Raw genomic sequence first — 22,308 nt, 5'->3', positions numbered from 1 at the left:
GCTGAAACTCCGCACAGTTGCAAATAACATGCATTAGAACTTCTGCAAACTACTCATTTCTCTATCATAGACAACTCCAAGAATATGGATCTTGTAACATTAGTTTTTGATCATCCCTCTTGTTTGTATTCAAATTTGCATTAATGATCGTGTTAATTTTCATATTGAGGTTACAGATAGTTGTTGCATTGGTATTCACTATTTACTTAATGCAAGCCAGAGAATCAAAGAAATGGTGAGTAATATTCATATGTAATATTCAGGAAGGAGTTTTGAAAACAGATCAATAGATGGCAGTAACAATTAAAAATAACCAGACGCTTCGAGGAGGCTAAATTAACTTTCAAATGTTTTCTGAATTTCAAAACTGCCCAAAGGCACCACTTCGAATACATCCGGACTACTATTGAAGCCTTTCGGTGTTGAGTCCACTCAAGGAGTTAATACTCACAAGATATGAAAATAAAACCTTTAATTTCTACTAAATAAAATTTGAAAACCACGACCCTACTATGCTGGCGTAGCAGTGGAAGAAGTGATACTCCTACGGGGTGCATCTCAGGTGGCAGATAGGCGGGTCCTAACCGGCTTGCCGGTGGACTTGAGGGGAATAAAATACCTCTCATAGACCAGACACACAACCCCTTGTGGGTGGAGGATGCAGACGAAGAATACACCCACGGTATACCTTGCCTGTCATAAGAGGCAACCAAGGGATGATCGAACTAGAACCATGAGACTACTTGTAATTAGTATCACCATGCCGGGAACACCATGGTTCACTTTTACTTGCATGTAGTACCACCAAGTTATGTACCATGGGTTTGTGATTAGTAGCAAACAGGAGCACCATGCGGTCAGTCCCCCACTTACGAGTGCACTGTCAGCTTTTATAGTACCCGAGATTAGTACCAGTATATGACCGACACCATGGTTCTGGCTTGCCCATGATTAGTACCCATTATAGAGGAACACCATGGGATAGTACAAGTCTCTGTACTCAGTACACTTATGTGATGAACACCATAGGTTTGTGTTGCCTGTGAATGGTGCCGCAATGTGCGAAACATCATAGGTCTGAATTACATACGCGAATTTCATTACCAGTGAGTAGTACCATAATTTGTGAAATACCGCGAGTCTACGCTATTATTCATTAGTACTGCACCATGACAAATACCTAGTTCTACTTTCCTAGTGATAATTCCAATTATGAGGGGCCGATGACTTGGATTTTGGACATCTTTAGACTGCAAGCATAATCGATTCAGTACTGTGCTTTAGAAGCAGTCCCTTGGTCAGTAATATTATTGTTTTACGTCAGTTTCTGTGAACATAAGGCACTGTGGGTCGGATCCACTAATTGTTTTAAATTAATATCCATCCATTCATTCTTTGTCCTCACGTTTGGAATTCTGGTCAGTGGAGGATTTTGGACTTTTACTTTGTCATTATATTTCGTCTCTTCGTACCAGTAGGGGCCAATGACCTAGATGTTAGGCCCCTTTAAACAACAAGCATCATAATCATCATCATCAAAATTTGAAAAAAAGCTCTTGTTAATATTACCTCTTAACATAAACATGATTTCTAAAGAATATGATACTGACAGATAATACATACCATGCTCCCTCTGCGAAGTACTTCATAGAATCGATAACCTCCTCCTTTATCTTGTCTGAACCCTGGAACTGAGTAAGAAATTCATAAGTTTGAAACAAAAATATATTTCTTAATCATGCCAATTATGTTGCACATTATACATAAATAACTTCTAGGATCAAGTATGGAATGTCTTCATTTCTGTTGTTGGTAGACAAAAATTATTTCAAATGTCTACATTAATAAGAATATGCCTCAAGGAATGATACATACATACATACAGCCACATCATCCATCCATATTTTCATTATAAAATGTTACCCCTGTCGGCATTCAGTCTGCTAGCCTCTGCGAATTAACTATGAGCCTCAACAGTCTTCAATATACAACCAAATCTTTTGCCTTAAAAATAAAATCATTAAAAGCTGAGTCTATTATTGTCTGTTTGGTCTCACACTACTTCTCATACCCTCCATTCTACAGTCCATTATTCTTCTAGGTAACTACCTTTCCACATGTGCCTCAAACAGCTTCATCCATTGTGTTCAGGACCTCCTGTCTGTTTCTACCAGCAATTATTCTTGGCTAATTTCACATCCATTACTTCTAACATATGAATAAAATATCTTAACTCAACCCAGCTTACACTCCCATACTGTAGTCTTTAAAAAAACAGACCAATGTAAAGACAGTTTTGTTCAAGAGTTGACTATTTCCTTACAGAATAGCACTGATAGCCACTGTGAGTTTTCTGCATTAGCTATGGAGTCAACTTCACTTAGCATACTACCATATGATCTACCGGGCCATGTTTGTCTCCCCTACCCAACATTCAATCCTCTTTTATTTCTTCCAACTGACAACTACAGTATTGGAAATGATAATTTCTGTATCATACTTGCTACAACTCTAGACTGCAGGCTTCCAGCACACTCTGTCATTAACAGCAAGTCACTCACATAAACCAAACCACTTACTGCATTTTTACCCAATTAAATTCCTCCCAGACACTTTATATTTTTAAGCAAATGAAAGTATGAAAGAGAGAGACAATCTGCAAGTAATTCTGGATGACGGGATCTAATCTGGGGAGGAAAACAATTCTTTTTAACTCATTTGCATGTACCAAGTTACAATAGGAAACAAGTGTCTGCTACTCCATTCCTTTGGTAGCCAATCATCACAAGCAAAGCACGAAGTGCCTGCCCCCTGGAGTGATAAGCTGATGCCCTATGGTATAAGCTAGATGAGCTGGTTTGGACACCCTGAATGTGAAATGTAAGATACTGACAATGAAGTACATATAATCTATCAGTGATTGTCGACACTTATTACAATCTTTTATTAGCTGAACGCCGTACATGATTAGAGAACCCATATATTCTCTTCTTCAGTGGCTTATAATTTATCAAACATTCCCAGGACTTGTTAACATCACTATTTACTCTTGCTTTACAAATAAATTACAAATTATTTGTCATTCTAAATAAAACATAAGCTAAATAAAATAAACTGTAAGTTATGAGTTTCAATATGGTCCCTCTTGACAAATGATCACTATCAAAGGGTAGAGAAGGTTCCACCTATTCAATACCATAAGCTTGTATACTGTCTTATAAAACTGGGAGTAGTTTCGACACCATATATATTGGGTGATTTGGGGAAAGGGAGGAAAGGAAGTACAAAGGAGACTGGACATTTGGAATGAAAATCTGAACGAGTTTGGAATGGTAATTAGTAAAAAGAAAACTGTAGTCATGCACTGTGGAAAAGACAAAAAGAGAAGCCAAGTGAACATAGACGGAGAACGGTTAGAGAATGTAGAACAGTTTACATATCTGGGTAGCATTATTAATGGAAGTAATTAAATCAACCTTGAAATTAATAACAGACTAAGTAAAGGTACAACATTTTGTCATCAAGTCAGAGAGCTTTTATGGGATGACAAAGTACCCAAGATAACAAAATTAACATTATATAAACAGTATTTCATACCAATTGTAACCTATGGACTAGAAACGCTGGTAACTAATAACAGACAAGATAGTAAGATCCAAGCAGTAGAAATGAAAATTTTAAGAACATTGGTTAAAAAGACAAGACAAAGAATTCAAAATATTAAAATCAGAGAAGAGCTAAATATAGAACCGTTAGTACAGAACATACAGAAAGCAAGACTGAGACGGTTCGGACATGTACAAAGAATGGGAAAGGAATGGGTAGCAAGAAGATAATTATAAAGGGACATTAAGGGAAAGAGGCCAGTTGGAAGACCAAGAAGGTGGAGGGATCAGATTTGGAAGGACATTAGAGAAGCTGGATTGGATGTGGCGGAAGTAATGGGCAGGCAAGGTGGAAGGACAGAAAGGAGCGGAGGAGGCTTGTTAACCACACCCAGGTGACTGAAGAGGGACATTGATGATGATGATGATGATGATGATGATATATTGGGTATCTTCAGCCACGCTACAATTGGAGAACATACGTACACATATAACCAAAAATGAATTAAACACTTTGGTATGCCACAATTTACAATCTTAATTTAAAAGTGTTTAATTTATTATAGGTTATATGTGTGCATATGTCTTCCAATTGTAGCACGGCTAAAGATGATCCAATATATATGGGTCGAAACTAGTCCGTTTTACAAGACAATATACAAGCTTATAGTATTGAATAGGTGGACCCTTCTCTACCCTTTGATAGTAAATAAACTAAGTCTAAGAAATAAAATTATTCTACGTCAACTTAAATAAAAATTATTGGAAGTTATTTTGTAGTCTAGTATTCCAATATTCAGTCTCAATGAAATAACAAATATATCAAATATCTATTTATTCAAAATATTTTGTCTAAAAAGAAATGGTCTTATTAAATTGTAAATGTGTCTGTAAATATTTATATCTGCAACTCCTATTGCACATTCCCCTATTCCATTTCTTTGAGGACTTTTATAAACTTTCACTCTAAGACAAAAGGAAGAACACACTTATTATTTGATTCTAGATAACTGAAACTCAATGATGATGATACATTATGAATGGCTTACTGAGATGTTGTCTCCTATGTAAAACTATATTTGACCTTGATGTCTGATAGTAACTCATGGGAGTAATGAGAGTCAGTTGAACTTAAACCTTGTTATAGTTTATATTTTATTTAGAATGACAAATAATTTTTCATTCATTTGTAAGGCTAGAGAAAATAGTGATGTTAACAAGTCCTGGGACTGCTTGGTAGATTATAAAATGCTGAAGAAGAAAACATATGCAGAGGTGCCAACCTTTGAAGTGAGTTTCCTTTTTTTTTTCTATTGGCTTTATGTCGCACCGGCACAGATATGTCTTACAGCGACGATGGGACAGGAAAGGAAGCAGCCATGGCCTTAATTAAGGTACAGCCCCAGCATTTGCCTGGTGTGAAAATGGGAAACCACGGAAAACCCTCTATCTCCCGAAGGGTTCGAATCCCACTGTCGGCAGCCCTGAAGATGGTTTTCCGTGGTTTCCGATTTTCACACCAGGCAAATGCTGGGGCTGTACCTTAATTAAGGCCAAGGCCACTTCCTTCCATTTCCTAGCCCTTTCCTATCCCATCGTCGCCATAAGACCTATCTGTGTCGGTGCGACGTAAAGCCAATAGCAAAAAAAAAGGGAAACCACGGAAAACCATCTTCAGAGCTGCCGACAGTGGGGTTAGAACCCACTATCTCCCAAATACTGGATACTGGCCGCACTCTAGCGACTGCAGCTATCGAGCTCGGTAAAAGTGGGTTTTCAGTAATTCCCTCCACCTCAGAACATTTTCGAGTAAAATTCAATGTATACTCCTACCTTCTCGATAATGACACCCCTCTTTCCCTTACAACAGCAATACATTCTAAATTATTTCATATTACACAATAAAATTTTCACATTATTACCAGTTAGTTCTGTCATAAAATATTCTTTGTAGCTTGTTTTCCACCCAGCAGCTGCTTTGCAGTGTAGATTTTATTGAAGTATCCTTCGACCTGTGATGGCATTTTCACCTTCTGAACCATAAGTGATTCCACTGCAGATTTGCTAGGCCGGAATTCTCTGATTTTTGCTATCAACACTGAAAACTCTTTCTGTGGGAGAGGTACTGTCAGGTAGACTTAATACTGCAAATAAAATATTACTTAAGGTTTCATAGTGGAGAAAAGCAGAGTAGAGCGCCTTCATTCACAATTAATCTTATAACGTTCACGGGTAGCAAAAGGAAGTGGCAATTGACGTATTGTTTTCAACTTACAAGCGGTGAAACGAGGAGTGAAGCAGTAATCCTCGAAAGGATTCATTTCCCTGCTTTCCTTTTTTCCCCATAAAAATTATATTTTCATGATATTGTTGAGTTTTCATAATATTCCCCTTTGATCGTACTGCCGTAAACGTGGGGTGAAGTCTGTAATAATTATGGATAATTCATCATAGTTAGCACTTCTGCATATGGGTTCTTGAAACAAGTAAGATGTTTAGCTAATAAAAGATTGTAGTAGTATTGTCTAGGTGGATTTCAAGTTTGAAGTTATCGCTGATAGGTTAGTCTGAAGTCAATACGGATCCAAATAAATCAAACCATTATGGTTAGAATAATAAACAAGTCACTCTCCTCATTTTATGAGGTATGACTGTCCTTTTATCCTACCTGTTCATTTGATAAAGGCTCAGTCTTCACGATTGCGAGTGGATCCTCAAATTCATGATGTGACTCCTTACTTTCTAGCATGAGGGTATACTTCTCATCCACCTACCATAAACAGAATAATAAACATTTTTAATAAACAGATATCTGGTGGCTGAAAGAAAGGATGAAAGGTTGTAACACTAGTTTTACAATTGCTAAATAGATATTTCCAGTTGTCTCAATTTCTAACTCAATTCCTCCTTTGCAGTCATGCACAATGGACGATGGCATCTCTCATCTGCTGCCTGTCTTTTTCAAGTATTTCCGCTTCATTTAAGGATAAGCCAACAAGTTTAATCAATCTCAGCTCATGACCTCCAATTGCTATACACAAGTTCTATAGTTGTTTCATTTCACTGACAACAGTACCAACCTCAAGATGACAAAACTCCAAAGCACAAAATAGAACTGAGAATGTCTAACCAGGCAATTTGAGACAATATACCATCTGCCTGTACAGTATTTTATAATGCCATTTCTACATGTGTGTGCGAAAACCTAAATTGTGGGGCATGTCAGTGCTTCAAAAATCTGACTCTCAAAGGATTACAAGGTTACAGATTCAGACAAAAAAATATCTAATTATGAGAATTTCTTGATTTTAACTGCCCTATACAGTTCTTTTACTTTGCGCATCCTGTTTAATAACTCCTTTTTTGTGACAGAAAGTGAACGTCATTAATAAAACTTAATGAATCTAGGTGCAGTAATAGTTTTATCAATCTTAACCTAAAAATTGCCGTGCGACTAACCAGCATCAAGTAGTATCAAACATTAATAATTAAACTGTGCACTCAATTTTTGTGACAGAAAGTGAACATCAAGTCCAGGATTAGTCAATGACCACAGCAAAGGTTAGAGGTCTTGAAGTTGGAGAACTGTAGATGATAGGCAGTCTTCACCCATGCTTTACTCCAGAGAAGTCCATTTCCGGAAAGAAGCATCTGGAAGGACCAATGATAAAAATGTTAAGTGACAAGAACAGATCTATCCTGGTGCCAAAAATAGTTTGATTGTACAGTTCTGAATTTTCAATGCTTCTGCTGGGACAAGAAATTTTAAACTTAAAAAAAAATTATTTCCTCTTCTAGTGAGGCAACTAGCTTTGGACACTGCTGATCATTCCAGGTATCGTAGTCTCATTAGCTGCACAGAATAGAGACAGTCAATTGTACTAAAAACTGCCTCAAATTCTCATACCAAATACATGGAGTCTCCCAAGACCTCTCTTCCCTTCAACCTTTCCTGGTATAATGATTCGCCTCACGATATGACCAAAACAGGAGTTTCTTGATATTAACAGCACTACACAGTTCTTTTACTTTGCACATCTTGATCAATAACTGCTTGCTTAACATTCTGCCCACCCAACTGATACAAAACATGCAAAAGTGCACCCATATTTCAAATGCTTTTAGTCTCTGTATGGTGGTTTTCTTCAATGTCCTGGACTAGACTCTGTACAACATGATGGAGAATACATAGCACCTTGCAATTCCAACCTGAGCAGGTCCCCGAATGCAGGCTGAACATATTTGGGGAAAGACTATAGACATGCCTCACGCTTTGCTTGACTGGGACTTTATTTGTGAGTCAGTGTCCCATTGAAACAAAGGCCTTTTGTTACCAATAGGTTTATAATTATGTGGTTATTTTTGTAATCCGTACCTTGCTCTTTTAGCATGGTCATTATTTTCTCTTGTCAGACTCTGTCAAACACCTTTTCAAAGTCAACAAAGCAGGTCGAGAGTGCAATTTGTGTTGAAAAGTTAGAATGTAGGCTGAACAGATTTCGGGAAAGACTATAGTCATGTCTCACGATTTGCTCGATTGGGACTTCATTGGGATTGGGATACTGACACACAAATAAATTCCCATTTGAGCAAAGTGCAAGGCATGACTATAGTCTTTCCCCAAATCTGTTCAGCCTGCATTTGGAGACCTGCTCAGGTTCGAATTGCAAGATGCTATGTGTTTTCCATCATTTTGTACAGAGTCTAGTCCAGGACAATGAAGAAAACCACCATGCAGAGACTAACCTATAAGTGTGAATGGCTGTTTTAATTAATAAAAATTAATATATCTAGATGCAGTAGTAGCTTCACCGATCTTAACCTATAACTTGTCTTGCAACTAAATTAAATACTTTTAAAGAATTATTGTTATAAACTATCAATACAGAAATGAATATGAAATTTGGTATTTGTAATGAGATGCGTATTCCATTTTCCACACCAGAAATTTCTTACAGTGCACAAACATAATGCAAACATGTGAATAAGTGTAAATAGCTGTTTTAATTAATAAAAATTAATATATCTAGATGCAGTAATAGTTTCAACAATCTTAACCTAAAACTTGCCTTGCGACTAACCAGCATGCAAATAGTAGTATCAAACATTAATAAGGTACAATATGAAAGAGCCCAAAGATGTTGTAGAGTAGATGTATACGAATGATGTATTTCATTACATGCAATAAATTTTGCCTTCAGTTCCCTATTGACTTAAATACATGATGTATTTTAGTTTGTTTGTTTGTTTGCTGGCTTACACAGTCAATACCAAAAATCACAAGTGCCAAATTTACAAAGTCAATAATCAGGTCTTTTTGTGGCATACCCCAACGTGTTATGACACATCATTGATGGCATAAATTTGAAGAATTTTTAATATATTATACTACTCAATTATGAATTTCTCTTATTAAATATTTATTTATAAATACTGAAATACTGCACGTATCTGAGCTTTAGAACACTTGACTCTCCATTGTAACTGCCTTAGGCCTCTTCATAAATTTCTGAACTAGATTTATGCTCAAAGCACTGGCCTTGTTAAATGGGTTATAAGGTTTAATTTTTTCTGGAATTAGTTTTCTAGAAGTTTCGATCTGAATTGAGTTTTTGTCCTTGCAAATATGCTAAAAAATAGTCTCACAGTCGGCACTGATATGTGGAAATGATAAAATAAACAGCATGATGTTAGAGATTCTGTCATTTAAGAATACCACCAACTGATTGTGTTTGTTTTGCCAGTGCCCACTGAACATCAATTCTCTCCAGCTACTTAAAGAATGAGGAAAAATCTAGGATTTTCAACAAATACTGGAATACTAAATCCATTCTCAAAATTGGGAGATTTTCTCCGATCAAGAAAGAGGGAAGAAGGACAAAAATAGGAAGTCTCCTGTTTCAATCGGGGATGTTAACACGCCTCAAAAATATATTGAAACATATATTCCTTAATAAAGAATAAGAATAATATGTTAACATATAAACTGTATTTCCAAAAAGTAAATATGACAAACAGCCCAAAACCTTGGTTTGTAAGTGTAATAATAAATGTAATTCATGAAATATTGTACAACACTATATTTTTTCTTATAGCCATATTATAGTTTGTTCTGTTATATATTCCCTAATCTACATCATACTTATTTTGCATGATTCATGCTAATAATAATAATAATAATAATAGTATCATGCACAAACTAATTCATGTTTGCTGCTCTTCAGTAGAGCAAGTAGTACCTGCTCCCTACATCAATGAACCAATGACCCATGGTGTAAGCTAGACAAACTATTTAATCAGGCACCCTGAATGTGAAACATAAGATAGTGATAATAAAGAAAAAGTCAATCTCCCTACTTTATGAAATGACAGTCCTTTTATCCTACCTGTTCACCTGATAAAGGTTCTCTCTTGATGAGGACTGTGACTGGATCTTCAACTGCATGTCCTAACTCGTTGCTTGCTGACATGACACTGTCTTCCTGATCCCCCTAACATAAACAGAATAATAACCATTCTTAATTAAGAGAACATGGTGGCTGAAAGAAGGGATATAAGGATATAACACCAAGATTTCCAACTAACAACTAGACAATACCAGTCTCTCAATCTCTATCTCAATTCCTCCCTTGCAGTCATGCACATTGGGTGACAATATCTCTCAACTACTGTCGCTCTTTTGCAAAGGTTTCTGCTTCATTTAAAGGCAAGTTTAAGGTCATTGGTGAACATCGCCACCAGGTTTTCTGTGATCAGCCTCTGGTCCATCTGGCTTGCAGAGGAACTCAGAATATGACTACACAAGGTATGCGATGTTGGTGCACACATAAAACATGCACACTGAGTGAGGATACCTCTCCACTGCTGTTGTTTTTTTGCAAGGGTTTTTTCCCCATCCAGAGATTGGCCAACAAGTTTGACATCATTGGTGAACATTCTTCACAAGATTCACTATCTGCAAAAAGCAAAGGCAATGAAAAATATTTATCTTCCTGATGATACCTGCCAATGTCTTCCAAAGATTTGCTCACACAGATGGCAGTTGTAGGCAGGTGCAATTTAATGCTAAGAAAGAAGGAAATCACAATCTATGAAACACAGTTGCAGCCTTTGCAGTATAAGCATGAACTTTGTTCTTTGTCACTATCATCCATTACAATGCTGCCCAAGCAAGGGAATTGATGGTACATCCACAGCCAAGTAGTTCCAAAACTGATATTAATTTGTATGTCCCCAGCTTCAATCTTCATGAGTTTTGTTTTACCAGGGCTGAATCATACACTAGTCATTTTGGGAAAGGGCCTGTGGTGATCTTTCAGAGCCAGCTTTCAGAGCCATTTGTGAATTCCAGGAGACTGTCAATCAACCTTCCTTTGTCCAACTGATGCCCTCACTACCATATAATATGGTCTGCCCCATTACAAAGTATAAAGCGATGTTAAATAATACTGTGAGAGAATGCATCCAGGACAGCTGAGTCATAATTTTTAAAAAGGCTGTATGTCTAACATTAGTCTCATGCAACAGGAGGAATGATGATGTTCCTAATGATGGTGATTTAATTATTTTCTGTACTCCATCATGTATCACTCATACTGGTACTTAAAGGTAAACAGTGTAATGTATGGCACAAATTCATTTTTTAAAAAATATTTTCAAGTTCCCTTTTTTCATTCTGGATAATGCAATGCAAGATACTGATGGCAAGTTACTCCAGTATAAATATTTTCAATGATTTCTTATTTTAGCAAATTTATTGATCATTGCTACATTAACTCATTGTCAGATGTTGGCGTGTAAACATGCTCACCACTCTTCCTTGGTGTTCATGTGTTTCAGCACTCCCTTCTCACATATTAAAAACTAAAACTATTTAAAACAGTACGGTATGTGTTTGGTCCACCTTGCCAATACACTTTTTATAAATGAAAATTATTTATTCATACATGTTTCAGGAACATAGTACATTCCCTTCATTAGTGAAGTCCAATCAAAGAATTAAAACCATATAACACTATCTTTTGAAAATCAAAATCCACAGCCTGTTTCCAGTCATTTGACCAGGTCAGGTATGGAATGAACGAAGCCCCATCTAGTGGTGAGGATAGGAAATGTGCCAGCTGCAAAACCTGTTGCACTCCTCTGAAGCAATGATAAATCACTGACAAATAAAATGTTAATGGAGAATGTTGCTGGAGTGAAAGATGACAGGGAAAACTGGAGTACCTGGAGAAAAACCTGCCCTGCCTCCGCTTTGTCTGGCACAAATCTCATGTGGAGTGACCGGGATTTGAACTACAGTATCCAGAGTTGAGAAGCCAGCGCGCTGCCGCCTGAGCCAAAATTTAAAGAAGTATTATATCATAATTCACCATATCAATGAACAAACAAACATTAGTAAAATATTATGAAAATTTATGATTACATAAAATTTTAATATTTTGATGACGATGAATGAGAATTTCTACATAAATTTTTCAAGTTTTATCTTTTCTTCATTTTTTCTTTCTTTTCTTCCTTAAATGATTAAATGTTCCATCTGTACTTCTTTCATTTAAACTTGATTCAAAGTGATTTTTTGAGCAAGATAAATTTCTAAACTTTCTAAAACATTCATGAATTTTCCTTTTCGGCCAAATGTATTAATTCCATGTCATTAGTAATGTCTGTAAATTTATGATTCTTTTCAACCACATGCTCTCCTATTGCTGAATATCTTTTTATGTTTGACTGCATTAATATGTCCTTTGTATCTAAAAGCCAAACTTCTTCCAGACTGTCCTATGTATCGCTGCCTACATGTTTGGCATGTCAATTTGTAAATTCCTCACTTATTAAATATACATTTATACTAGCCAACAAGACACTCATTCACAATTTTAAATTTATTTTCTGTGAGGTGCCAACGTTCTAACCTTGACTGTACTTCTGTTAGAACCCTCAAACAAGGGACATTCCAATCAATATGTCACTTTCAGTTCAGTAACAATCTGTTTGGTAAACTTGAAAATGCATTTCAATGAAACTTGTGCAGATGATGAAAAACGCAATGAAATGATGATTTAATTAAATGAGCCTGACAATGTAGTGTAGTGAAGTGATACAAAGTGATTCACTGTGCATTATGTCAGCTTCAAGGACAGTCGGTGATATTCGATTAACAATAATCCCATTTACAGGTTATTCCCAAATAAAAATTGTTACGATTCACAAAACCAACCAATTTTTTACCTCAGAATTTTCCCGGATGATGATTTAGTGAATTCAAATATGAATTCAAATGTGAATGAAATGAACTGCTAACAACACCAGACCCTCTAAATACATAAGTTACCTCCTCATTTGCAAGATCGTACCTACAGGGATCTTACACTAGATAACCAAAATCAATCAAATCAAAATCTCTTTATTTGCAAATGAGGTGTCTACCTCGGTGGCAAATGGTACACTAAAATACATTATTGTCAAGCACTAAATATTAAGTTAACAAGAGAAGAAAATTTTTCCTATAATACAATATTATACAATTTACGCTAACAATGTTTTCTATTAAACACACAGCTCATCCTTAATAAATTTATATTGTTTGCAAAATTCTACTTATAATATATCCTGTCCTACTTACAAATATAGTCAACTGATATACAGTATGTGGAATTACTTCAAATGATACTATACAACTGGTATAACATTAATATTTACATTGCATTTATTTATTTACTTTTTTTTTTTTTTTACCCGTTCTGGATCCTAAGTAGCATAACGACCTGCTGCGTCTTAACCAGAGCCCCTTTTGCCACCACTTTTCAGAGTTCCTGAAGGGCCTTCACAGCTACCGTAGCGGTCCCAGGGCCCTCGAAGTCCCCACTGTACTTCACCCCTACAGGCAGTCCCCTACTTTGGCTGTCCAAACTCCTTAGACCAGGGGATGGAATTAATTTATTCACACACATTTTTTTATATACAATAACCTGCACTGGTCGAATGCCCTCTAACATTTCATTTATTTTCTCTGTTGCTGTTTATTCTCTTCTTGAATATCTGTACAGATTTTGGAAAAGGATCAAACACTACCCCTGGTAAACTGTTCCACTCCTTCACACCCTTCCCAATGAATGAAAATTTACCCCAATCGCTTCTGCTAAAATTCCTTCTAATTTTATATTTGTGGTCAGTCCTGCCGATATAATTATTTTCCAACTGAAGCCTCTCACGGATATCTCCCCATGCTTCTTCTCCAGTATAGGCTCTATATAATCCTGTAAGTCTAGTTTTCTCCCTTCTCTTAGTTAAAGTTTCCCACCCAAGTTCCTTTAACATTTCTGATACACTACTCTTTCTCCTGAAATCCCCTGTTACAAATCTTGCTGCTTTCCTCTGCACACTATCTATTTCTTTTATTAGGTATTCTTGGTGAGGATCCCAAACACTGTTTGCATATTCCAATAATGGATGAACCATACTCAAGTAACTTTTTTCTTTTAATTCTTTGTTGCATCCTTTAAGTAGCCTCATTATGACATGTAATGATCTGCATGCTTTCCCAACAATGTCATCAATATGACCCTTCCAGTGCAAATTACTTTCAAATCTCACACCTAAGTATTTGCACTTGCCATCTTTTGGGATAACTACCTCATCTAAAGTATATTCAAATTCAGTTTTAAAGCTCCTGTTTGTAAAAGTTGTAACAGTTGATTTGCCTCCATTAACCTTCATATTATTTTCTTCAACCCATTGTTGGATACTTTCAAGGTCCCTTTGTAATTCTGAACAATCCTCAATGTTGTTTATTTCTCTATAAACAATTATGTCATCTGCATACAATCTTATTTTTGATGTTATATTGTTCCCTAAATCATTTGCGTATATTAAGAAAAGTAACGGACCGATTATACTACCCTGTGCAATTCCCTTCCAAACTTTCTCTTCCTGAGATACATTATTTCCTACTTTGACTTTCTGAACCCTTGAATTTAGAAATGCTTTTATCCAACGTGTAACCCTTACGTCCAATCCTATTCCCTCCAATTTCTTTAATAATATTCCATGTTCCACTCTATCAAAGGCTTTGGAAAGATCTATGGCTATGCAATCTAACTGACCTCCTGAATCCAACTGATCTGATATGTCCTGCTGAAATCCCACCAGTTGTGCCTCACAAGAAAATTTCTTTCTAAATCCATACTGGCTCCTCATGAACCAATTTTTATCATCACATATCCCTCTGATGTACTTCGATATTAAACTCTCCAGAATTTTACAAACTATACTGGTCAGGCTGATTGGTCTGTAGTTCTCTGGTTTCCTTTTATCACCCTTTCCTTTATAAATTGGTATTATTATAGATTCCTTCCATTCCTATGGTATTACACTATTATTTATGACATAGTCAAAGAGAAATTTTAAATAAGGCACTATGTACCACCCCATTGTCTTTAATACCTCCCCAGTAATTTGATCACTCCCTGCTGCTTTTCCTTGCTGAAGCAGTTGGATTTCTCTGAAAATATCTTCGTTTGTGAATGAGAAGCTTCTTGTTTCCCTCTGTCTCTCTCCCTCTCTATCTTCTGTTTCGGTTTCCAACTCTTGACAATCATCTACTGAATCTCTAAATTCCCTACTAAATAGGTTTGCTTTCTCAGTATCTGTTAAATAGTGTTCACCCCCTTCTCCCACCATTGTAGGAATTTGGATTCCTTTTCCTTTTTGATTCCTGATATATGAATACAGCTTTTTCCATTTCCCTTTGTGGTCATTACCCTCTTGAAGTATGCCATTCATATAATTCTCTTTTGCTTCCTTTTTCACTCTATTCAGTTCCCTCATTAGCTGTTTTCTAGTTTCTCTACTCTCCCTACCCTCTTTGATTTTCCTGTTTACTATTCTACATTTTCTTTTTAATTTTCTTATTTCCCTTGTATAATAAACAGGGTCTGAGGTCATTTTACCCTTCTTAACAGGTACAAATCTCTTCTCTCCTTCCCAAATAATTCCTTTAAATTTAGCCCAAAGTGTATCCACGTTACTCCCTTCACTTATCCAACAACTGAATTGTGAGTTAAGGTAAGTCCCAAATTCATCAACTTTAGTTTTTCTGTACAATTTCTTGTCTTGTGTAACCCTCTTATTAAGCCTTTTTGGTATGAGTCCTACATCCATTATTACAGCCTTATGGTCTCCTATTCCTTCAATTACCTCAGTTTTATCAACAATTTCCCATGGTTTAACCAAGAATACATCTAGTAAGTTATTGAGACGAGTCGGTTCTTGTACTACTTGTGTAAATCCTCCCTCCCAAATTAACTTATTTGCCAGTTTCTGTTCATGGGCTTCACTTGCAGCTCCTTTCCATTCAACTTCAGGCAAATTTAGATCTCCCCCAATTATTACCATATCATTATTATTGTTTTTACAAGTATAATCTATTATTTTTTCAAAGATTTCCATGTCTCTTGCCTCTCTTCCAGGCCTGTATGTTCCTATAATTCCCACCTCCTTCATATTATCACAAACTAATTTTATCCCTAATATTTCATCCCTTTCATCGGTAAACCATTCATGTGAACAGTAAGTTTCCTTCACCAGAATAAACACCCCCTCTCCCTTTTTATCTCCTCGGTCTCTACGATAGACTGTGTACCCTTCTGGAAATACTTCTCTATTACCCACCCCTTCTTTCAACCACGATTCCACTCCTATCACCACATCAGTCTCATAAGATTCCATCAATGTACCGAATTTTAATTGTTTATTTACTACACTTTGACAGTTTACCAAGAGCAATCTCAGACCCCCTTCCTCCCTAAAACTTGACTGTTGCAATTGGGTAACTTGAAATTCCTTACTATCCTGAGTTTCTTTTTCTAGTTGACTGAGCCAGCTTAAAGTATAGCTGGCTCTTTCTACTAGTTTTCCTGGTCAGTATTATAACTCAAGGGAGTTGCCTGTTTTACAGTACATATCTTAAGATTAATAAAATCTAGAACAATATTTCCTATCTTTCGTTTACCTGAATTGTTTAGATGGAGGCCATGTTTTGTATAACAGTATCTCCCAAAGCTGCTGCATTCAATAACCTGAGTATTCCGAAAATGTTTACAAATTTTAACAATATCTGTATTGACCTTGTCCACTTCAATGTTCACACACGAATCTCTACTCAAATCATGCCTGTGGGGCACGTTCACTACAAAAACGTTAGTGTGGGTCAGCTTCCCTAGTGTATGTTTAAGTTGTGATCTTACATTCTTGGCGTCGTCGCGAGCTACGTCGTTCGTCCCACCGATGATAAGCACTGCATCGCCGCTCCCGAAGTTCCTAGTTGCTGCTTCTACGTTTTCCACAACACTGCTGATAGAAGCTCCTGGATATATTTCTCCGGTTGCTGCTATATTCTCGTCGTTAATCACTTCCGCAATTCCCCTTCCTTGGCTATCACCAAACACAGCTACCTTCGCTGATTTAGGCCTAACTGGGTCTTGAATCTGAATTCTAGGCCTAAATTTCAAACTCGGCACGGCAACGGATCGCGATGATTTGGTTTCACGCGCGCGATCACTTTCTTCCAGGATTAAATTATTTAGGGCAGAAAACCTATTTCTAATGTTTATTTCCGGAAATTCAGTTGTAGATTTCTTCTTAGCCGGCCATCCACGAACTACTTGACACCACGTGCTCGAGTTTGTTACTTGTACCGGTATATCACTCGAAGAATGGTCAGTCCCAAATTCTAGCGATCGCAGTCTTTCTTTTAATTCTTGATTTTCAACTTTAAGAGTCTCATTGTCCTTTTTTAGAATGTTTATAATTTCTAATGCACTTTTATATTCCTCATCGACTGTTTTCGGTGCTTCGTCAACGCCGTCCCCAACAACAACATTCCGAACACACTGCTCACAAATCCAGTCAACATTTTCATTAGTGTTTACGTCTCTAGGGCAATTTCCGCACTTATAATGCCACCATCGATCACATGAATCACACAACATTCCATTTTTCACTAATTTTCGACATTTTCCGCACTTTTCGTCACATTTTACGGTTAATTTACTCGGAGAATAAAATACTACGTCGTCATTACCGGGCGCCATTTTGAAAAAAAAAAAACCTGGTCATACACAGGCTGCATTTATGGGAAGAGTGGACAAATGCCTTGATGTTGAAGTATATTGGTTCAATATACCCCTCTCTCATACCCCAAGTGTATGGATAAAAAAGTCTTTAAAGCATTTCCAACAGAGAGAAATTCTTCATTTTGCAGGTAATCAAGCATGAACAGCTGAAAAAACTACTGATCACGTGTGATTATGTGTTTAATACATAAAGTACTATTTTTCAAAATTTGTTTTAAACTTTTCCCCAGCAATGATACACATGATGATACTCATAATCATTATAAATAATAGCATACAAGATGTCTTATCATCACAATGAAGAGGAACAACATTTCCTCTTACTCCTCTCGCAATGATGGGAATCCTATTCATAAGAAAATGAGAATTAAAGACATGGCTGTCATCGGAATTTGAACATGAACTGTGTTCCCTTACAATTGCCAATGGAGAGAAGTGTATCCTAGCAACTAATTCTTCAGTTTATGACATGAATCTGAAATAGAAAAATAAATTTTCTTACTTGTAACATTCATAATGTAATATGAAGAGATCATATTCAACAACACTTTTTCAAATAAAATAATGTTATTTGCTTTACGTCCCATTAACTACTTTTATGTGTTTCAGAGACGCCGAGGTGCCAGAATATAGTCTCGGAGGAGTTCTACAACACGAGGCTGACGTATTTAAGCACCTTCAAATACCACCAGACTGAGCCAGGATCGAACCTGCCAAGTTGGGGTCGTAAAGCCAGCACCTCAACCGTTTGAGTCACTCAGCCTGGCTATTCAAACAAAATAATCACATGTCAATGGGTTAAAAGAGGGTTTAGTCCTACAGTTGTTTAAAGGATAGTGTTTGTATGCAGCTTGAAGATTTAAGCTTTAAAGGGTCCACCAGGGTACAGATTCCCTACACCACCAATACCCAAAGCAGTGGTTGCTTCATTGAAAACCAGTAACTTCAAGACATTTGACCAAAAACTGATGCTAGACATTTAGAGAAATTTTAAAGATGCATTTGAACTCAGATTAGTCCCAAAATGACAAGTTTGACACTGAAATCTACTGTAAGCAACTGGAATGGGTTTAGGAAGTTTTCATGTGATATTACTGTAATTTAATCAAAAGAACTCAGTACTGCACCAAGATATACACACTGAGCAAGATAGATCCAAAAGAAAATCCTTGCAAATGTAATCTCATCCAATGTACCCTCCAGATATCGTACCTTATGGTTGGATTATTCCTGTTTGTGGCATCATTTCTCCCATCTCCTTGTGGAAGATAGGTTGATAATCAAAGACCTCAGAAACACCTGTGCAAAATTCATCATCTCTAAATTCAACAATGAAATTACTGACAGTTTCAGATGCTGTAACAGGAATGGGCTAAGCTCATTAAAAATGATGGCCTTTATTATTTTAAAATATTATTTTGACAAGACATCAAGAGTTTTACAACTTTGGTGTCCCAGCAAGGTTATAACGTCAGAGGTAAGTCGCACACTCATTTATTTACTCGCAGCTTATGTTACTGGTTGAGGTTTAGATAATCGTGAACTATTACTTCCTCAGTTTTCACACAGTCGATAATAGAACTGATGGAAACATGCGACTGCTAAATGTTTAAGGAAATTACAATCCCCTATTTGAATAAATAGATTAGTTGGCCATCAAAATCCGGTCGTAGAAACTTGCTATGAAGATTCACCATACTTCATACCTGATCCCGTAGAGAAACTGATTTTTTGTTAGTTGCTGTACGTCACACCAACACAGATAGGTCTTATGGCAACGAAGGTGTAGGAATGGGAAGGAACCTATGATGGCCTTAATTAAGGTATAGCCCCAGAGAGAGAGAGAGAGAGAGAGAGAGATAGAGAGAGAACAGCAGCATTTGCCTGGTGTAAAAACGGGAACCCACGGAAAAACATCTTCAGAGCTGCCGACAGTGGGGTTCGAACCCACTATCTCCCGAATGCAAGCTCACAGCTGTGCGCCCCTGACCGTACGGTCCCGTAGAGAAATGGGACAATGGTTGGAGACATAGTTGACCCTCAAAGTAATGAAAACGTGAGTGTAAAATGCAAACTTTGTTTGGGAGCAATCTCTCTGAAATTTTCAAGGAATCACGTTTAGTCTCACTTAGTGATGATAGCCACTTAATGTCTCTACGTTAAATAAATACCCACTCAGAAAGAAGTATTTATACTTTTCCCTGCAAACTTCAGTATCATTTCAGCCCCCTGTGAAACAAAATCATTGATTTCCTACGACTGGCGTTCTGTAAAATAATTGCGATGGTAACTATAATTTTACTGATTACTTGTTAAAAAAGTAATTTGTAATTGTAACTGAGTAAAATATTTCTCAGGTTACTGAAATTCAACTCTTTTACAATAATATAAACGTAATAAAAAGAATGAAAATTCATATCAGCAGACTAAAAATGTATGGAATAGGATAAATAAATATTTATACCGTATGATCTTGCATAATTAACACCCATGCATGATTTAAGCATCCCAATATTTTGGGGTCCAAAGTGGAGAAAAAGAAATGTTCACGTATTTGACACATCCACTTCTTCGAACATCCATCACACAGCTCCGGATGCGTTTTGAAACAAAGATGTCAACTACTCAAGTAGCAGCCTTCCTATTGCGAAAGCGGGCATTCCAAATACAGGGCAACGTGCTGTTATTAGCCGGCAGGAGATCCCACTACACTAGTTCAGTGAGAGAATCAGCCTAGAAGTGACTAGTGATGCTCTATTCCAGTCTGATACAAACGTATTTTACAATCGTTTTGGGTACGGGACATTCTGTCATCTCAAAATTGTTTGATAGTTCACAGTGAGCAAGTATTTGAGCAATACTGCATCATACAAACTTGCGGTGATCAGTTACGTCGAAACATACGGGAACAGGGCAGCGAGCCGCAAGTATTCAGTGTCCGAGTGCAACGTGCGCTACCGTGGTAACAAAGAAGTGCACTTCACGTGATCAACAAGTCTTGTAAAGCATTTTGCAGACCAAAAAATGGCAAGTTTCCACAAGTAGAGGAGGATCTGCTTAGATATATGATTTCGTTATGCAACATTGGATAAGCTGTTTCTCACAAAATGTTCTTATTTGAATAATGAGAAATAGCCACTGCACATGGAATCAGTATCTCGGATTTGAAGGTTAGCCGAGCTTGATTAATTTTATGGACTTTCCCTTCGACGAAGAACAACATTATGCCAAAAAATAACAAACGATTTCAACCATTTTCATAGCTTTGTGATTGGAATAGTACTCTATGATATTAGACAAACTCGACACAATAGACCCCCACATAAAATTGACCATAGAAACTGAAAACAATCCCACTCTGAACTATTTGGACATAACAATAACCATACATGAAGACCACATTTCTTACAAAATATTTAGAAAATCGATGCACACCTCAAACACAATTAAAATAGATTCCGTTCACCCCAGCACACAAAAAAGAACAGCTTACTACAGCATGATACACAGAGCATTTAATACACTGTTAACAAAAGATTTAAATAAAGAATTACAACTATTTCATGACATAGCTAAAGACAATGGATACAAGAAAGAAATGGATAACAAAATCATTCACAAAATGAAATCCCAACCCAAAATCAAATTAACAAAAATAGACAAACCCAAGACAGATTATGCACTATTCACCTTCAATAATATACATGTATACCCCAACTAACATTTTAAAAAAACATAACTTAAGAATAGCATTTAAAACTACACACAACAGTACCAATATCATACACATCAGGACAATCAACAGCAACAATAAATACAACCACTCAGGGGTATACCATATTAAATGCAATAACTGTGAGACATGCTACATCGGATGCACCGGCAGGAACTTTCTAACCCGATATAATGAACACATAAACACTGTAAAAAACACAATCATTTTTCCTCAATAGGCCAACATATTGAAGACTATAAACACACATTCACGAACATCGAGAACAACATGCAAATCCCAAACATAAACCCCAAAGAAACCCTCCTCAACATAACAGAAGAATTTTACATTTCTCTAGATCAGTATACCAATCCAAATTTCAACATAAATGATATTACAGAAAAAACTAACATCATCTTCCATACAGTCATCCCCGCTCTAAAAAATGGTTACCTTAAGATAATCAACAAACAAAACATGACACGTGACAGGGAAACATGAAATGACACACCTAGCTCCACCCTTACCCCACAACAGGAACTCTCCCTACCCCTCCTTCCCTTCCCCTCACAGCAGCTAGTAGGAGCCCAAAACGAACACGAAGAAGTACACAACGAGCTCACATATCAAACAGAACTCACCCACACCAATAACAGTAAGTACATATTCAAATTAGCATACACAATCATCAGACATTCCTCCAGCATAAAATATCACTCACAGCTCAATCTTATCTTCCACAGATAATAACATCACTGCACAGCTACAGATGGGAAAGGAGCCACCACTTTGAATCCAATGCCACTCAAATTTTACGAATGTCACAGGACAATATGATTCAATTTTAACATAA

General features: G+C 36.7%; 1 protein-coding gene across 2 annotated transcripts in view; it reads right to left on the bottom strand.

Moving 5' to 3' along the window:
* LOC136886738 (uncharacterized) overlaps nucleotides 1-22,308 on the bottom strand; it is a 144,067-nt gene that overhangs the window by 109,570 nt on the left and 12,189 nt on the right. For both annotated transcript variants that reach the window (XM_068230470.1, XM_068230471.1), the window contains exons 3-5: nucleotides 9,992-10,096; nucleotides 6,274-6,375; nucleotides 1,624-1,691 (exon numbers count right to left, since the gene is read on the bottom strand). In XM_068230470.1, the coding sequence (XP_068086571.1) occupies nucleotides 1,624-1,691; nucleotides 6,274-6,375; nucleotides 9,992-10,096 (275 nt within the window). The remainder of the gene's footprint in view (nucleotides 1-1,623; nucleotides 1,692-6,273; nucleotides 6,376-9,991; nucleotides 10,097-22,308) is intronic.

Source organism: Anabrus simplex, chromosome X, assembly GCF_040414725.1.
Source record: "Anabrus simplex isolate iqAnaSimp1 chromosome X, ASM4041472v1, whole genome shotgun sequence".
Taxonomy (NCBI): Eukaryota; Metazoa; Arthropoda; class Insecta; order Orthoptera; family Tettigoniidae; genus Anabrus; species Anabrus simplex.
Note: the sequence above shows the minus strand (reverse complement) of the source record. Positions and strands in the feature narration are given on the sequence as shown.